Source organism: Lethenteron reissneri, chromosome 2 (assembly GCF_015708825.2).
Source record: "Lethenteron reissneri isolate LAM-NWPU_2019-01 chromosome 2, ASM1570882v1, whole genome shotgun sequence".
In the NCBI taxonomy this organism is placed as follows: domain Eukaryota; kingdom Metazoa; phylum Chordata; class Hyperoartia; order Petromyzontiformes; family Petromyzontidae; genus Lethenteron; species Lethenteron reissneri.
Window position 1 is genome coordinate 10,785,961 of NC_083780.1, and position 17,752 is coordinate 10,803,712.

Below are 17,752 nucleotides of genomic sequence, written 5' to 3' on the forward strand. Positions count from 1 at the left end.
ACAAGCAGTCAAAATGCAAACAAAAAGAAACAACTCTGATGATGGTAATGATATGCACTGTCCTTGAAGTTGATTGGTCCACACCCGAGACAGCTTTTCTTAGAGCGTAGTCTCCATTGGTGTTGGACCAGATGACGCCAAAAGGCATAATCTTTTTGTTTGCATTTTGACTGCTTGTGTTGTGGTTATTGCAAACATGATGCCTTGTATAAAGGTGTCAGTTTTTGTACCAGTTGAAAGGGTAAAAACCTATTACTATATTTTGCCACTGGTAAAGGAGGTCTCATAGTGTAAAAGCTCTATCGTTATTATTATTATAGGAAAGGCTCACTGAGTCTCTAAGGCTGTTTTGCAGAAGGGTCCTGCCAAGGCGGGGGGTGGGGGGGGGAGCAAGCGGGCGAGACCTGCATATGTGTGTGCTTATACACGTGTTTCCAATTGTGCGTTTGATGCGCTTCTGTGGCCGTCTGGAACGCTCTTCCTTCCGATGTTCGGAATTCACCGGAGCTATGCACTTTTAAATCATCATCTAGAGTGAAACCTCATTTCTTTAGAACTAATTTTTTGTAATATATATAATTGGTTGTTTACCCTTTTATCTGGCAACAAAACTGACACCTTTTTTTTACGAGGAGTCGTGTTTGCATTGACTACAATACCTGCGGTCGGAATGCAAACAAAAAACACAACTCTGATAATGTATGCACTGTCCTTGAAATCCAATGGTGTAAATGCTTACCCCGAGCTCTCATACTCTGATGGTGCATTGTCTTTGAGTTGTGCGCCTTTTGGCGTCATCTGGTCCAACACCATGTGAGATTAGGCTCTAAGAAAAGCTGTCTCGGGTGTGGACCAATCAGATTCAAGAACAGTGCATACATTATCAGAGTTGTGTTTTTTGTTTGCATTCCGACCGCAGGTATTGTGGTCAATGCAAACATGACTCCTCGTAAAAAAGGTGTCCGTTTTGTTGCCAAATAAAAGGGTAAAAAAACAATTATCATATTTTGCTACTGGCAAAGGAGGTTCCAATGGCGATTTTTTTAGTTTAGTTTGTTGCCCTTCGCCCCCGCACCTCCGATTAGCGCGGTTTGCTACGTACGGTGCCAAAGAAGTTCCACGTACGCTCAACAGCCTGCTAAAGTCTGCTTGGTTCTTTCGGTAAAGTCACGTAGAAGGAAAATAATAAAGTAATAAAAATAAAACACAATTATTTTACTATTTTTTTATTTTTATTATTTTATTATTTTCCTTTTACGTGACTTTACCAAAAGAACCAAGAAGATGAATCCCTGCAGTCACGAAAGCTTTAAATCGAAATTTAGCCTGCTAAAGGCTATACGGGGAGGGAGATCTTTGTGTGCGTGCGTGCCGACCCCCCCCGCCCCCACGCCCGCGCCGTGCCTGCGTGTTCTGCGTGGGTATCTGCAGCGCGAGCGCGAGGCTCGCGTGGTCGAACATCTCGTCGAGGGCGATGACGGCGCCGTGGACGCCGCTCTCCTGCAGCCCCGTGGCGAACTCCCGCAGGCCCACGGAGGCCACCCACGCCGTCACGCGCTCGTTGCTCCACACCAGCACGTCTGCGCCGCCGCCGCGGTGACGCGGAGAGCGCCGGCCGGCACCGGCAACACCGGAGTCATCGGCATCGTCATCGGCATCGTCATCGGCGGTATCGGCATCATCAGCGTCATCGGCATGATCAGCGTCATCAGCGTTATCAGTGTTATCAGCGTCCTCGGCATCATCAGCGTCATCAGCGTCATTGGCGTCATCGGCATCATCAGTGTTATCAGATTCATCGGCATCATCAGCATCATCAGCATCATCAGTGTTATCGGCATCATCGGCATCATCAGTGTCATCGGCGTCATCGGCATGATCGGCATCATCAGCATCATCAGCGTCATCAGCATCATCGGCATGATCAGCGTCATCAGTGTTATCAGCATCATCAGCATCATCAGTGTTATCAGCATCATAGGCATGATCATCGGTGTCATCAGCAACGTCAACGTCATCGGCAATATCAGTATCATCAGCAGCACCGGCGTCACCAGCGTCATCGGCAGTGGTGATGTTTACACATCGCACCAGATACTCATTTGAGGCCGAGACGAGCTTGGTGAGGCCCAGGACCGATTCAAATAATCGTCACCGATGTTGGCCAATGAGCGCGAATCGATACTCGGGTCGCCGGGTTCGTAGCGCAGAGGCGCTAACCGCTGCACCACCGCACCCCGTTGATAAACACACACCAATACCAACACCCGCCATTCGCCACTAAGTGACGGCGACGTGACCGCGGCGCCTGTGCCAGGCTAGGTGCACGTTGAGGTTGCCACGTGAAGTGTCGAAGGCTCACTGACGACAGGAGGAGGTCTCGGGACAGACCCAGCAGGTGCCATGGGTTAGCTGACCGTGATGACCGGTAGATGCACCACCAGCTGCTGTACCCCCTACTGTGCCAACCGCGAACACACACACACACGTGCGCTCGCAACGTGCGCTCCACTCCCGTGCTCACCTTTCAGCTCGTGCTGGCTTTCATCTCTCCTCCTCTCCAGTTCTTTGCGGTCGTAGTTGAGTCGCTTGAGACACATGATCCCGAACTGTAAACTCATCCTGCGCGGGCAACGGACGCAGAGTGCGATTGTTACTGTTGTCAGCTCTTTTGAATACTTTTGACTTAAGGCAAACATTTATATTGTATGCTCTATTTATTCATTATTTATCCATGTTTCTATTAATATTAATGCTTTAATGTGTTTGTATAACGTGTATTTATAAAAAAAAAAATTGCGTGTTTAAATATTACAAAATGTGTTTTTATGGTGAAAAAGATCAACTTCCGATCGTCTTGGCACAACATAAGCTGTTAACATGTATTTATTATATTCGATCAACGATAATTTCTAATTAGCGATCGTTTTCGTGGAACCAACCAACGCCGTTAACCGAGGTGGCCCACTGCACACTGCATCATTATTATCATTGCTCTGGAGAAGGCGTAGTCCCACATCCAAGAAGGCCGAACGGGGCAAGCGTGACCTGTGGAAGCTGTCGACCATCTTCAAGTTGACCCGCAGGTCCTTCTTGGTGAGGTGGTCGAGCATGCGTGCGTCCACCAGGCACTCCATGAAGTAGCTGCGGTACTGCGGGAGGCCCAGGCTGGGCAGCCACTCGTTACCGATCCACTCGTGGTTCATGTCTCCGTAGCCCAGGGTCTTACGCGGACAGGGGAGCGAGGAGAAGGGAGGAGGGAGTGGTGGTGGCGGGGAAGGGGGGAGTGGACGAGGAAGACACACAGAAACCAAGTGGCACGGGCTCGTCACCGTGTCTGTATGTATGTAGGTTGAGCTTTTGTTCACACCGTACGTAAGCAACCGTGCTGATTTATAATCGGAGGTGCGGTGGGGGCAGACCATCCTGGAGAAGATTCCAGGCACGCGTTGACAATGATGGCGAACAAGTGGAGATTCTTTGACTTTTTTAAGCTATTAACGTTACATTTGTTATCATGTTACAGTGTGTTATCCGCTGTTTTCCATTAAAAACGATAGTCCCATATAAGTGTTAACTTTTTTTTGAAGCACCCTGTGTGGTGTATGTTGATCTTCTGTTCACAACGGAGGTGTGGGGTGGGGGGGGGGACCAGTGCGAAACGCACACAGCATTCAGCTTTGACGAAAATGATTATTCCGATCCCGATGATGACACTGATGGCGATGTTGACGAAGATGATGATACGGATTATGACAATGATGGAGCTGTGATGCTAATGGAGTGAAGCACCACCCACCTGGGCCCAGGCCAACTCTTCCTCCTCCTTACGTGCGCATGCCACATTTGGACAAGACAATTACCATTAGCACGATCGCATGCAAAGACACACACACGCGTACACAAAGACAAAGATCCCCCGTGCAGCCTGTAACAGACTGTTGGGGCAAGTGCTGTTAGCGAGCACCTACGAAAGGCCGGCACGGCGCACGAGGTGGCGGGTGGCCAGCACCACGCCGGGACGCCTTTGTCTCCCCGAGTGGCGATGTTGACTCCACACCGCACCAAATGATAATCGTCGCAAGTCCTAGCCGAGTGAGATTCAACTGGGAGCTCGAGTGTAGTGAGCTGATGGTCTCAAGCTCACTCACCAATGACCGCTCCAAAAGAAAATCGCATCAAAATCAGTTTTGCAACCTATTTGCCGAAATTCCAGCTCCATGATAGTTCAAAATGTCGGTTTGCGTTCATGCGACGGGCAGTCCTCCCTGTGTTTGCAGGGTGGGTGGGAAAAGTGCTGCCCTCTGCTCTGAGGGTCAGAGGTCACTTGAATAGGGATGTCTCAGAAGTCGCTCTTGCGATGTTCGTTTCCGCGCGGCCGTCCTCCGACACTGCTCTGCGGGAAAATCCGGATGGGGTTCTCCATCCGAACCTGTCAACCCCTTATCAGTGCCCTGCCTTATTACACACCAATTCACACCTTATTGGTCACCCCGTGCCCCTTATACATCTCAACGTTCATCCTTACAAAGTCCCATCACAAGGGAGAAACACAAATAAATAGACACGTTTTTTTTTCATTTGCCCGTATTGAAACGGCTGTACGCCGTATGAGCCTGAAAAGTCAATTTCCCTGCACAACAATACGGGGTAAACCGTGTGGGTTGACAGGAATGTCCCTCTCTCGCGATGACTCGCCACGTTGGGGGGGGGGGGGGGAGGGGAGGAGAACCGCGTGCGATTAAATAAACCAAAAAGGTTGACAAAAGCGGTACCGTTTTCTGTGCGGCCGCCAGGTTCTCGATCTCCTCGTGGGTCAGCCACACGTTGCCCGTGGGCTGCTCGCGTCGCACGGCCACCACACCGCACACGACACATCACACGACGCACCACACGGCACACGACGCACACAACGCACCACACATCACACGACGCACCACACACAACGCACCACACGGCACACGACACACACAACGCACCACACGGCACACGACGCACCGCACACGATGCATCACACACAACGCACCACACGACGCACCACACGGCACACGACGCACCGCACACGATGCACCACACACGATGCATCACACACAACGCACCACACGACACACAACACACCACACACAACGCATCACACGGCACACGACGCATCACACACAACGCACCACACACGATGCATCACACACAACGCACCACACGACGCACCACACGACACACGACGCACCACACACGACAGAGACAAAGACAGTGAGTCCTCTGCTCAGACTTGTGGACAGCGTGCGGCAAGCGCCGTTAGCAAGGGCGTCACGCTGCCTGGCCGCACGGCCGGTGCCACGGCGCCGTGCGTGTGCGTGCATGCATGTGTACGTGCGTGTGTGCGCGTGCGTGTGCGCATGCGTACGTGCGTGTCCACGTGTGTCCGTGTGTGTTGCGCGTGTGCGTGCGCGCGTAGGGCACCGTGCGCGAGGTGGGTGGCGCCGAGGGGCTGGTGAGCGACACCATCTCCTGGATGGCGAGGCGCAGCTTGAGCCGGTGCAGCGGGTTCGAGATGCCGATCTCGCGCTGGATCTCCGTGTCCGACAGCGCCGACATGATGGCGCCGCTCTTGACGTTGGCGCGGCACGCCGCCACGTACCACGCCGGCATGCCCACCCACAGCTGCGCGGCACAGATCGGCAAGCCCCGTCAGCGAGCCCCGTCAGCGAGTCGCGCCCGGCTGTTCGGCCTACCGAAGGAGCGAGCGGAGGCGGAGCGGCGGCCCCAGCGGGTACCGTGCTATCCCCCCCACTTCCCTCGCCGCTCGTCGCCGAGGTTTCGCAGGTTCGAATCTGGCGGGCCGCCCCGGTTAAGTCCCTGCGAGGGGGTGGGGGGGGGGTGTCGACTGCTTCGCAGTGGGCCATCAGGAGATCGCGTCGCACGACGTAATTCGAGGAGAGCGGACCGCCCGTGCGTCGGTGGCCGCGATTCGAACGGGCCAAATTCGAAGAGATCACCCGCAAAAAAATGTCCCGCCGTGGTCGACGACTGCACGCGGCAGCGATCGCCGCAGGCTGCCGCCCCGGCCACAGGTCACGTGCTGGGTCACGCGGCACCGCGCAGGGCACAGCTGTTTGACGTGACTTGTGACGCGAGTCGCTCGTCGCGTGGAAAGCGCTCCGAGATACCCTCGCAAATAATTGCGTTATTACTTTTAGGAGTGGTAGTTATTCGTAGTGGTCGTCGTACCAGGAGGGAATTGCTCGGCAATGGAAAGTACGAGAAAGCCGTCATTGTCATGCTCATCTGTACTCAGAGCACGAACAGTAATCTGCTTGTTTAGGTGATAAAATCGCCAGATACTAACGTGGTGTGTTATATCCGCTAGGATTTGAAGAATATTCCGGCGAAAAGAATGACATTCATAGGAGCAAAAAAAGTCAGAGCGATTTTACTTGAACCGTAGTCAGTCTTCGGTGGAGCTCTCTCTTGTTCTTATTAGTTGTCTTCTAAACTTCTCCGTCCGCCGTTTAAATTCAATTCAATGTCTCATTTGTTGCATGAAAGATCCCGTTTAGCCACTTACCCAGCTGGCTTCAATGGCACCCCCCCACCCCCGCACAATAAAATTATTGTCGGGGGTGGAAAGCACCCCAGCCAGCCAGGAAACTCGAGGCAGAAATTATTTTCAACATCGGTGTCGTTAGTGACCCACCTCAAGCCAGGCCACGACGGTTGGGCCATCCCAGAGGGCAAAGGGCAGGCCGTGCCTGCGCGCCTCCTCCAGAAGCTCGTGCCTGAAAGCAGAGTGACCACAGCGTCACGCGCGCGAGGGGGAAACACTCTATCCCACTCAGGTGGCGTCAACAGTTTTGCCGCACTGTCTTCTGCCGGAGAGCCAGGGCACACGGCTCCCACTCGACGCTGGATCACAGCCGTGCACGGCTGCCACCTGGCTAAAGATCTCAGAAGACAAGCAGGGGTTGAGCCTGGATAGCGCTTTGATGGGCGAGCCCCACGTCACCCGGGATGTTATGGGCTGCCGCGCGGACCTGCCTTGTCGGCAGCAGAGGCACACCGCAGCAGAATCCCGTCGTTGCGCTGTACTTTCTATGCTCCCGCGTCTGTGCTCCCAACATTCACACCCCCACACTGGCCAGCGTGGTGCCAGTATACGCGAAGAACCGTCGCCAGGCCGTGCAACCCCCGATCCAGCAGTGATTGAGAAAAGGGTTTTTAACCATCTTCCCGGCAGACAAGGAACGTTGGGCAAAAAGTTGGGCCAACGTTGGGCCCCAACGGTTCCGACCGCGTGCCGATAACGTTAGCCCGACGTTGGGCCAACGTTGGGCCCTAACGGTTCTGACCGCGTGCCGACGTTGGCTCGACGCGCTCAGCTCAGCGGCAGAGGGGCACGAGCGAGCGAGCGAGCGAGGTGCCGGCCACTCACTTTTTGCGGAGCCTCCGGTCTCTCTCCGCCTGCGCCCCCATCCGCCCCAGCCCCATGACGTCCGGGGTCGTGACCTCGGAGTCCGATGAACTTCCTGGTAGCGTCCAGAAAGGTGAAGATGAAGACATGAAGGAAAGATCGCCCGTATCGTTGTTATTTTTATTATCACAGTCGATCATCGATTATCCGGCTGCTGCCAACATTATCGGGCAGGTCCTGGTCCGATCCAGCAAAACCGCTCCAAATGCTGCACCATGTGGCATGACTAAAAAAGTTGCTTCGCTTGATTTCAATGTTAAATATTATATACGGTACATTATACACTACGTACAACTTCAACAATGAAAATACTGCACGTAGATACATCACCCCATGCAGAGTCTTCGAGATTGGAGTGTTAAGTAGGGTACTGTAAATACAGTCACTTTTTTAAGTAGGTTATTTATTTTCGTCTATTCGTACGTTTATTTATGCCAATTTCAAAGGGTAAACAAATGTAAAACACGAAAAAAAGACATATAACAACACCTAAAAACAAAGCGGTCGGAAAATCGTTGATCTGTAATAAAATCGATGGTCTCCTGTATTAATTATAAAAAACAATGACGCAGTTGCTGGGCACAAGCCGAAGGGCCCAATACACCAGGCGGGCAGCAACAAACAGCGCCAAGAGTGACCTGGGGCACGGGTCTGCCAGTAGGAGGCGACAATGTTTGCTGCTCTGTGTGCTCTCCATTGAGTCACTGATGGTGCTGCTGATGACGCTGAAGACCCAAGACGCTGTTGCTTATGCCGATGGGAAAGACACTGATGATGCCGATGATGCTGAAGACAGAGACGTTGTTGCTGATGATGACGCTGACGATGATGACACTGAAGACGGACGCTGTTGCTGATGATGATGATGCTGACGATGATGATGCTAATGATGATGCTGACGATGATGAGACAACATGACCAGTCACGCACTGCTGCTGATGATGACACTGACGATGATGACACTGAAGACAGAGACGCTGTTGCTGATGATGATGACGATGACAATGAAGACAGGACCGCTGTCGCTGCTGTTGACGATGACGATGATTGATCGTCGAGGACGCGCGCCGCTCCCACCTTGCGACGAGAGGCCGGCCTCCTTGCCCGTTTGGCCGATGCGACTCTTCCTGCGGAACAGGAGCCCGAACTTGAGGCCTCGCTTCTTCTGCGCCTTGCGCAGAGTGTCCGAGCCGCCCGCACCCCCCTCCATGCAAGCGCTGCGGGGGGGGAGGGGTGGGGGGGTGGGGGTGGGTCGGAGGGGTCAGGGTGGAGTGGGGGGGCGGGGTCGGGGGGGGTCAGGGGTGGGGTGGGGAGGCGGGGGTGGGGGTGGGGGGGGGCGGGGGTGGGGTCGGGGGGGTCAGGGGTGGGGGGGGTGGCGGTGGGGTCGGTGGGGTAGGGGGTGGGAGTCAGGGGTGGGGTCAGGGGTGGGGGGGCGGGGGTGGGGTCGGTGGGGTAGGGGGTGGGGTGGGAGTCGGGGGTGGGGTCAGGGGTGGGGTCAGGGGTGGGGTGGGGTCAGGGGTGGGGGGGGCAGGGATGGGGTCAGGGGTGGAGTGGGGAGTGGGGTCGGGGTCAGGTTTAGCAGGGAGAAGGGGGCAACCACAGCAGGGTGTTGTGTGTAAAGTAGAACCACCTCCTGACGACGGTAATTAATTGGTTCCACGAAACTGGTCGTTAAGTGATTTGCTTGTTAAGCGAGTCTAGGAAATACACGTTAAAGACTTCATTCATTCCGATGGCATCGAAAGTTACCCTTTTTTCACCCAAAAAAATTACTTTAAAATATTTAAACAAAGGATATTCATACATAACGACTAACAACATGATAAACACATACTATTAAAATAAACACGGTTAATCAATGCATTAATTAACATTTACTGCCCGTCGTTAACAAGGGAGCGGTCGGTAAGCGAACACATTGGGCTCTACGGAGGCCTGTAGTTAAGCGATTAGTCGTTCACATGGGTGGTCATTAAGAGAGGTTCTACTCTACACTACTATACACTATACACTACACATTGGGCTCGATGGAGGCCCGTCGTTAAGTGTAAATACACAGGGAGAGGTTGGCGGAGCGCTTTGCACGCGATAGGCAAACTCGCGCCACCTCTCGCCCTCACACATTTGGACGGAGGCACCCCCAGTGGCAGCTATCCCCGTGCGACGCCAGGTAACTTGACGCCCTAAAAGTGTGCACCAGCCTGCCAGCAGGGCAGCCGCCGCCGGGAACCACCGACACGTGGTTCGATCTCCCGGCGGGGCAGCTGAGACTCGTGGCGTCTTAAGCGTCGCAGCGGTTCATGCCGTTCGTGCCGTTCGCACCGACGGGCCCTCGTACCTGCGCATGTCCTCCGTGCTCACCGCCTTGATGCCGTGCGCCAGCTTGTGGAACTTCCCACGTGGCGAAGGCGGCGGGGACGTCTCGCACTTGATGGTGGCCTTGTCCTCCCGCTCCTCCTCGCCGCCCATCGTCTGCGCGAGCCCGATACGCGCGCAGGCAAGGACAGCCGTGAGGAACGCTGGGGGAGGCGCGCGTGCCGGCGAGCGCGCAGCGAACGCAGCCCGGGCGTACAAGCGTGTATTTGCATTTGATATACATCCTTGCCTGTTCGCACGTTCGTGCGTTGCTCGAAGAGAGTTAAACAACGACGGAAAAGTGCGCAAGAAAAGCACTGGGAAGTGCGCGCGATGAGATTTACGCCGAGAAACAGGAAGAGGAACGCACGGTTTGCACAAGAAATGCAAGTTGGAGACATCACGGTGACTGCTCGTGAAAGTCAGCGGGCTTAAGGCAGGACATGTCGCCAGGAGGCTCGATGATGGCCGGTGGTCGAGACCAACGATGGAGTGGCAGCCAAACGGGGGACCGCGTGCGAGAGGGGACGCCAAGGGCAGAGATGGAGCGACGAGATCGGCCCGTGCGCAGGCGCGAGACGGATCTCCGCGTCGCACGGCCTTCAACGGAGCAGCGGGGGCGGAGCACGGCTAGACACGATCGGTGGCCCGCTCAAGGAACGTCCTGGGACGACGGGCGACCGACGCGTGCCAGAGTTCGCAGGACGCGCGACGCGTGTCACGGTGCGGCGGGAGCGCCGCGCTGGGTGTGAGAGCCGTGTCCGGGGCACTGATACGCACCCTCCGGCGGTATTTCCTCAGGTCGCTCGGCTGCGGAGACACGAAGACAGCGCCGCCGATCACTCGATGCGTTTGGTACCAGAAGCCGAATCAACAAACAAGAACGGCAGGCTCACGGTACAAGCCCAATACTGTCCCTAAACCCAACCCTAGCCCCAATACTGTCCCTAACCCCAACCCTAACCACAATACTGTCCCTAACCCCAACCCCAAAACTGTCCCTAACCCCAACCCTAACCCCAATACTGTCCCTAACCCCAACCCTAACCCTAATACTGTCCCTAACCCCAACCCTAACCACAATACAGTCCCTAACCCCAATACTGTCCCTAACCCCAACCCTAACCCCAATACTGTCCCTAACCCCAATACTGTCCCTAACCCAACCCTAACCACAATACTGTCCCTAACCCCAACCCTAACCCCAATACTGTCCCTAACCCAACCCTAATCCCAATACTGTCCCTAACCCCAACCCTAACCACAATACTGTCCCTAACCCCAATACTGTCCCTAACCCAACCCTAACCACAATACTGTCCCTAACCCCAACCCTAACCCCAATACTGTCCCTAACCCAACCCTAATCCCAATACTGTCCCTAACCGCAACCCTAACCACAATACTGTCCCTAACCCCAACCCTAACCCCAATACTGTCCCTAACCACAACCCTAACCAAACTCTAACCTTCATTCTATCTCTAAGTCTACTCCTAAACCCAAACACCACTCACCACCTCACCTCCACCTCACCTGCAGCCCTCTCCCTCACCTCCACCTCAGCCTCCCCACTGCCCCCCCACCCGCCCCGCCCCCGCCCCGCCCCCCCCCCGCCCCCCAGCGCCAGCTCACCAACGTCATGACCCCCCCCATGCGGTCGAGGTCTCTTGCGGGACGCCGCGGCGGCGCCACCTTGGGCGTGGAGCGCCCGCTCACGGGGGGCGAGGGGCTGGGGGGCAGCGACGAGGAGGAGGAGGCGGTGGCGGTGGTGCCGCCGCCGCCGCCCAGCGAGCCGGGGATGGAGGAGGCGGAGCGCAGGCGCGAGAACGCCAGCGACTCCAGGCTCGCCGAGCTCACGCGAGACTCCAGCTCCTCCGTGCGCAGCTCCGTCGACTCCTTCTCCTCCTGGATGAGCCTGCGGTGGGGGGCGGGGAAGGGGTGGGTCGGGTGGGGGAGCCAAGACGACGATGACGACGACGAGGTGGTGAGTGGTGTTCGGGTTTAGGGGCAGACCTCTGTTGTGAATAGCACAGGTCGCGAAAGCCTCCTCCTATGTATTCAACTCAAAAAGACGCGGCGCCAGCCTCCGCCGTGGCCCGGCACGGCCCGGCGGCGGCAGCCTGCGACTCGCCTGATCTCGTGGTTGATGGCGTCGAGCTGCTCCTGCAGCATCAGCGCCAGCGTCTGGGCGTCCGAGCCTCCGGCCCCCGCGCCGCCACCGCCGCCACCTGCGCCGGGAGACAGCAGCAGCGAGTCGGAGTGGCAGAGGTCGCGGGGTCGGCCGTCCCGCCCCGGCTCTCCGTTGTCCTGATCGCTGAGGCTCCCGTCGGGGTCCAGCGAGCGAGTGGAGCCGCTCAGGAGCGATGGTGTTCCTCCTCCACCTCCTCCCATCATTCCACCGCCTCCTCCTCCTCCTCCCATCCCGCCGATTCCACCGCCCAGGTCCCAGCCCTGCTCGGTGAGCACCTGGGGGGGGTGAGGGGGGGGGACCGTGGAGGGGAAGCACCGAGTGAGGACCGGGATGTGGGGTGTTGGGAAGGTCCTCCCGATTGGGATCCTCGGCCAATGTCGTTGTGAGTGTTTCCTTCTCTGGAATGTGGAAAGTAAGCGGTTGTTCCAGTGCGTGAGCGTGCCAGGGATTTAGTGAGTGAGTAAACGGGCTTGGGTGGGCGACTGAGTGAGTGAGTGGGCAGGCGAGCGAGCAAGCGATTGGGTGAACGAGTCGGTGAGTGAGTGAGTCGGGGAGTAAGTCCACAGGTGAGCTTGTGAGTGAGTGAGTGGGCGGACGAGCACGCGCAAAAGTAGATGAGATGGGTGAGTTCGTGGCCGAGTGAGTGAGCGAGCGAGCGAGCCGGCGGGCGAGCGGACAAGTAGTGACCTTGCTGGGATCGTCCCGGAAGGGTGGGAGTCGTCCCTTCTTGGCGCGGCGCATCGTAGCGTAATGATCGACGGGGTCGAGGGTGAGCGACCCGCGCGAGAAACGAGACGTGTCCACCGCGCTGCTCCGGTGGGACCTGGCACACCCAACAAAGACAAAGATCCCCCGTGTAGGCCTCACAGACTAGCGGGACAAGTGCTGTTGGCGAGCGCCCGTGAAGGCTGGCACGGCGCCCGGCCGCCTTTGTCTCCCCAGTGCTGATGTGCACGTACTGTACCAGCTGCTCATTTAAGGCTGAGTCGACCGTGATGAGACCCAGGACCAGTTCAGATATCGTCACTGGTGTTGGCCGTTGGCTGTAAGCGAACTCGGGTCGCCGTGTTCGTAGCGCAGTGCGTTAACCATCCGGTCATCAATCCCCACGCATAAACGCACACACACACACACGAACATGCATAACCAGTCAACAACAACAGCCACCATTCACTACTAAGCGGTGGTGACATAACACCAACACTTGTGCAGGCTAGGTGCACGTTGAGGTAGTGAAGCATCGAAGGCCGCTGGCCGGACGTCACAGGACAGACCCAGATGCCATGGGTTGATTGACTGAGATAACTGACAGATGCACCACCAGTGCTCCCTACTGCGCCAACTTGCTGCGTTTTATCCACCCGGCGCTCCACTTGTTGCTGTGAGCGTCACTTCAACGCGACTGCCTCCAACTGCCCAGCAGCGTCCTTCACGAACCTCCTCCTCCACGGAGGCCGATCTTGACACCGCTGGTACCAGCCATCGGCAAGTCCACTCAGCTCCAAATCATCTTCTTCCACATCGGCCCACCTCGTCCCTAGCTCGTGCCGCGCCCTTTAAGACCCCTCTATCCAGCCAAACAGAAAATGGTTGAGGCACGTGTTGGCTGGGCACGGGGTGGCTGGGCACGTGGTGGCTGGGCACGTGGTGGCAGGGCACGGGGTGGCTGGGTATGGGGTGGCTGGGCACGCGAGGCCACGACACACACGCAGTAGCGAGCACCTGGGCATCAAGGTCTCCGTGAACCCCGAGGGTTTGTGCCGCCACTGCTCCACCTCCGAGCGCAGAATCTCCATCTCCTCCATCAGACGCTCCTACACACGCACGCACACAAAAGCATTGAGAGGTGGAATCAATCAACAGCACGTGGAAGACATCTGAAGCAAGTGGAATCATTCAAAAGCACGTGGGAGAATTACGAAGAAAGTGAAAGCATTCCGAAGCATGGGGATGCATTCAGAAGCAGGTGGAGGCACTGACAAGTGAAAGAAACTCGAGGAATGTTGGATCATTTAGAAGCATGCCGAATCAATGACAAACAAGTGGAATCAATCGGAAGCACGTGACGTCATTCAGAAGCACGTGACATCATTCAGAAGCACTGACATCATTCAGAAGCACGTGGGATCATTCAGAAGCACGTGACGTCATTCAGAAGCACGTGACATTCAGAAGCAAGTGGAATCATTTAGAAGTACGTGACATCATTCAGAAGCATGCGGGATCATTCATCTCCTCCTGCCTTGTCCTGCTGCATCTCCTCGAGGTGTTTTCGCACATTGTCCAGCTCCTGCGTCAGCGCGTTCTGTACAGACAGAGGCGGAGACCCTTGAGACTCGGTGAGCATTCCCAGGGTAAACAAGCGCGACGACGACGACAACAACAACAACAACGACAACAACAACAACGACGACGACAGTAAACCACACCGCAGGCCAGCGATAGCCGCACCTTCTCCTCCAGGGCCGTCATCCTCTCCTTGAGGTGCAGCTGCAGGCGCTCGTTGGACTCGGACAGGAGCTTGTCCACGGTGTCCGACAGGCGCTTGTTGTGCTCCTCGTTCATCTTCTCCCGCTGGCGAGCCTGCGCACGCGGTCGTTCTACTTAGTGAGCGAGCGGCAACCGCTGAGCGAACGAGCGGCAACTTCTTAACGAGCTGCAGCAGCTTGACGAGCAGGCGGCAGCAGTTTAACGAGCGGCAACCACGTGCATCAAGGGAAAGGGTTTGAGGCCCCATTAAAACACAAGCAGGAGGGAATGTTACACTCAACGCGGAGTCTGATCAGGAAGCGAACGCATGGGGACACGGTGAGCGGCACACCGCAGGCGAGAGAGACGTCCCTTCGGCGGAAGGGCTAAAAGGGCGCCCCGCGAGTTTGGCGACGCGAGAGCGGGGGGCGGGGAGGGGAGTGGGAGGGGCGGGGCGATCCGAGGGAGCGACGGGGATTCGGAGCTCGACCACCGCGTGGGCTCTGCGACTCGGGATGCACGTGGGGAGCGACGCACCCGCTGGAGCTCCTGGTTCTTCTCCTCCAGCTGCCCCTCCAGCTGCCGCATCCTCTCCTCGATGTTCCCGTGTCTCTCCTCCGCCTACGGGGGAAAGAGCGACAGGGTCAGGGTTCGGGGCGGGGTGGCGGGGGGGAAGGACAACAAACTGAATACAAAAAAGCAGTTGTGAAGAAATGAGTTTATCAACCGAGATGACGATTTAAAAGCGGCGCAGCTCCCGGTGCCTTCCAAATATCGGAAGGGGAAGAGCGCGTTACCAGACGGCCGCAGAAGCGCGCCGGGAAAGCGAGCGACGATGCGGCGACTGACGTCTTTGTTCGGCGGCGAGCCAAAAAAATGAGACTGACAATTTACTCACTTTGGGATCACGCACGGCGGTAACAGCGCCCCCACCCCTCCCCGCCCTGCGCCCGCCCGCCCCCAACTGCAAAAAAACTTAGGCTTTCGCGACCAATATTATTCATAATAAAGGTATTCAAATTGTAAATGTTGTGGATTTACTCTCCAACGCACCGGTGGGCTGATTGACGCGTTGTTTATGTAACAAACCTCACTGGCTGTGCCGGGTGGTGGAGGGTTACGACACATTCATACTTACGCGATCTATCTCGCAAAATTTTATTACGCAACAAAAACTACCGCTGGCTGCGTCTGCGAAAGACGGGGCAGCGCCCTCCCAATCCCCATTCGTGAGAGCCTCGTGCTACGAGAACGACAGCGTGGAGACCGAATGTCCTCGGTCGTTACGGTGAAGGAGCAATGCTGCCGGACGTGTGGGCAGCGTCTGGCGCGACGAGATGTCGTTCCTCCTGTGATCGTGATTTGCTCCTGCTCCGATCGTTTTATCGGCGCTGTCTACGGAGTCCTCCCGCAAGCGGAGACATTTGGGCAAATTAAATCGGGATTAAAAGCAACCTTTTGTGGCGCGCTGCGACATTTCGTCTTATTGTTGGTGCGCGCGCGTGTTTGCGTGTGCGGGAGCGGTGGCGCCGCGGTTAACAGACCCGTTCACCAGAATTCTATATTCCCGCTCACGGCCAACGTCGACACCGGCGACGGATATCTGAACCGCTCCTGGGCCTCCCCTAGGTCGGCTCAGCTTCAAATTCGTAGACATCGCCACTGGGGAGCCGAAGGCGGCCGGGCGCCCACCAGCCCCCTCCCACCCCCCCCACCCCCCCCCCCGCCCCCCCCCCCCCCCCCGCGTGTGCCGTGCCGACCTTCGTACGCGCCGCTCGCTGACCAGCCCGCGCGGGCCACACGGGGGGCCCTTTGGCTTTGTGCGCGTAGCGAGCGCACCTTGGTGAGGGCCGCGACGCGCTGAGCCAACTCCGCCTCGACTTCAGGGAGCGTCTCGGCTTTGCGCAGCGTCTGCTGCAGCCTCTGCTCCGCCGTCTCCAGCCGCTCCTGCAGCTGCCGCCCGCGCTCCTCGCTCTGCATGGGAGGGGGGTGGGAGAGGGTGACGCAAATCGAGACCCCCAACGACCCCGCGCTCGCGTTCACCGTGACCCCAACGACCCCACGCTCACGTTCACCGTTACCCCAATGACCCCACGCTTGCATTCACCGTGACCCCAACGACCCCACGCTCATGTTCACCGTGACCCCAATGACCCCATGCTCACGTTCACCATGACCCCAACGACCCCGCGCTCACCGTGACCCCAATGACCCCACGCTCACATTCACCGTGACCCCAACGACCCTGCGTTAGCGTTCACCATGACCCCAACGACCCCACGCTCACCATGACCCCAATGACCCCTCGCTCACGTTCACCGTGACCCCAACGACCTCGTCTCACATTCACCGTCACCCCAAAGACCCCACGCTCGCGTTCACCGTGACCCCCAAGAACTAGTGAGGGTCACACACGAGTGAGATCACCAGTGAGCCGTCACCCGTGACTTCACTCACAATCTCACCCAGCGATGCAACAAGTGATCTCGCTCGCGACGTCACGGTGGCCGGCGCGTGCGAGGCCTCCCACCTGTCTGTGCAGGGCCTCCTTGTTGGCGAGCTCCGTCTCCAGCTTGTCGTTGAGGTCGTGCAGTGACGTGGCCTCGCGCTGAGCGGCCAAGTAGCGCTTCTCCAGGGTCGTGATTCTCTCCTCCATGTCCTCCTTCTGTGCCATCACCTAACGGGGCAGGCGCACACACACACAGACGCACACACGGGCGCGCGCACAAACACGCACGGGCACAAAAACGCGCGCACACACGCACGCACGCACACGCACGTACACGTACACGCACACAAGCGCACACACACACACGTAAGCGTGCAAGCATACGTACACGCGCGGACGCGCGCGCAAGCGAGCACGTCTGGCGGCGGTGCGCGGGCACGAGGGGACAAAGCCGCCGGACGAGCTCGTCAACGACGCCGTACGCCTTGAAACGTTGACGCGACACTGCACCGCTGCATCGAAATTCGTTCCAACTATCCTTGATACAGGTTTTTTTTTGGGTTAGATGGCGTAAATCTAATTGTGTCGTTCAACCCGGGAGCAAATCCACAACATTTACAATCGTAAATGGAAAGCAAATCCACAACGTTTACGATTGTCAACATTGTGGATTTGCTCTCCAACACACCGGTGTGCTGTACTAGAAACGAATTTGCACGTTCTGTTTACATGATAAACCTTACTAATTGGCTGTGTCGGGTGGTGGCGGGTTTCACGACACAACATTTATATATTTAACGCGATCTAACCAAAAAAAACATC

General features: G+C 56.7%; 1 protein-coding gene across 1 annotated transcript in view; it reads right to left on the reverse strand.

The window, feature by feature from the left end:
• LOC133343943 (liprin-alpha-4-like) overlaps window positions 1–17,752 on the reverse strand; it is a 43,279-nt gene that overhangs the window by 10,992 nt on the left and 14,535 nt on the right. Inside the window, exons 8-27 of the mRNA XM_061553976.1 lie at window positions 17,012–17,158; window positions 16,321–16,455; window positions 15,019–15,102; window positions 14,464–14,595; window positions 14,255–14,317; window positions 13,735–13,826; window positions 12,700–12,835; window positions 11,953–12,287; window positions 11,454–11,736; window positions 10,601–10,630; window positions 9,804–9,937; window positions 8,543–8,682; window positions 7,427–7,520; window positions 6,692–6,773; window positions 5,458–5,658; window positions 4,776–4,838; window positions 3,800–3,826; window positions 3,049–3,224; window positions 2,525–2,622; window positions 1,405–1,580 (exon numbers count right to left, since the gene is read on the reverse strand). Coding sequence (XP_061409960.1) covers window positions 1,405–1,580; window positions 2,525–2,622; window positions 3,049–3,224; window positions 3,800–3,826; window positions 4,776–4,838; window positions 5,458–5,658; window positions 6,692–6,773; window positions 7,427–7,520; window positions 8,543–8,682; window positions 9,804–9,937; window positions 10,601–10,630; window positions 11,454–11,736; window positions 11,953–12,287; window positions 12,700–12,835; window positions 13,735–13,826; window positions 14,255–14,317; window positions 14,464–14,595; window positions 15,019–15,102; window positions 16,321–16,455; window positions 17,012–17,158 — 2,628 coding nt within the window. The remainder of the gene's footprint in view (window positions 1–1,404; window positions 1,581–2,524; window positions 2,623–3,048; window positions 3,225–3,799; window positions 3,827–4,775; window positions 4,839–5,457; window positions 5,659–6,691; window positions 6,774–7,426; window positions 7,521–8,542; window positions 8,683–9,803; window positions 9,938–10,600; window positions 10,631–11,453; window positions 11,737–11,952; window positions 12,288–12,699; window positions 12,836–13,734; window positions 13,827–14,254; window positions 14,318–14,463; window positions 14,596–15,018; window positions 15,103–16,320; window positions 16,456–17,011; window positions 17,159–17,752) is intronic.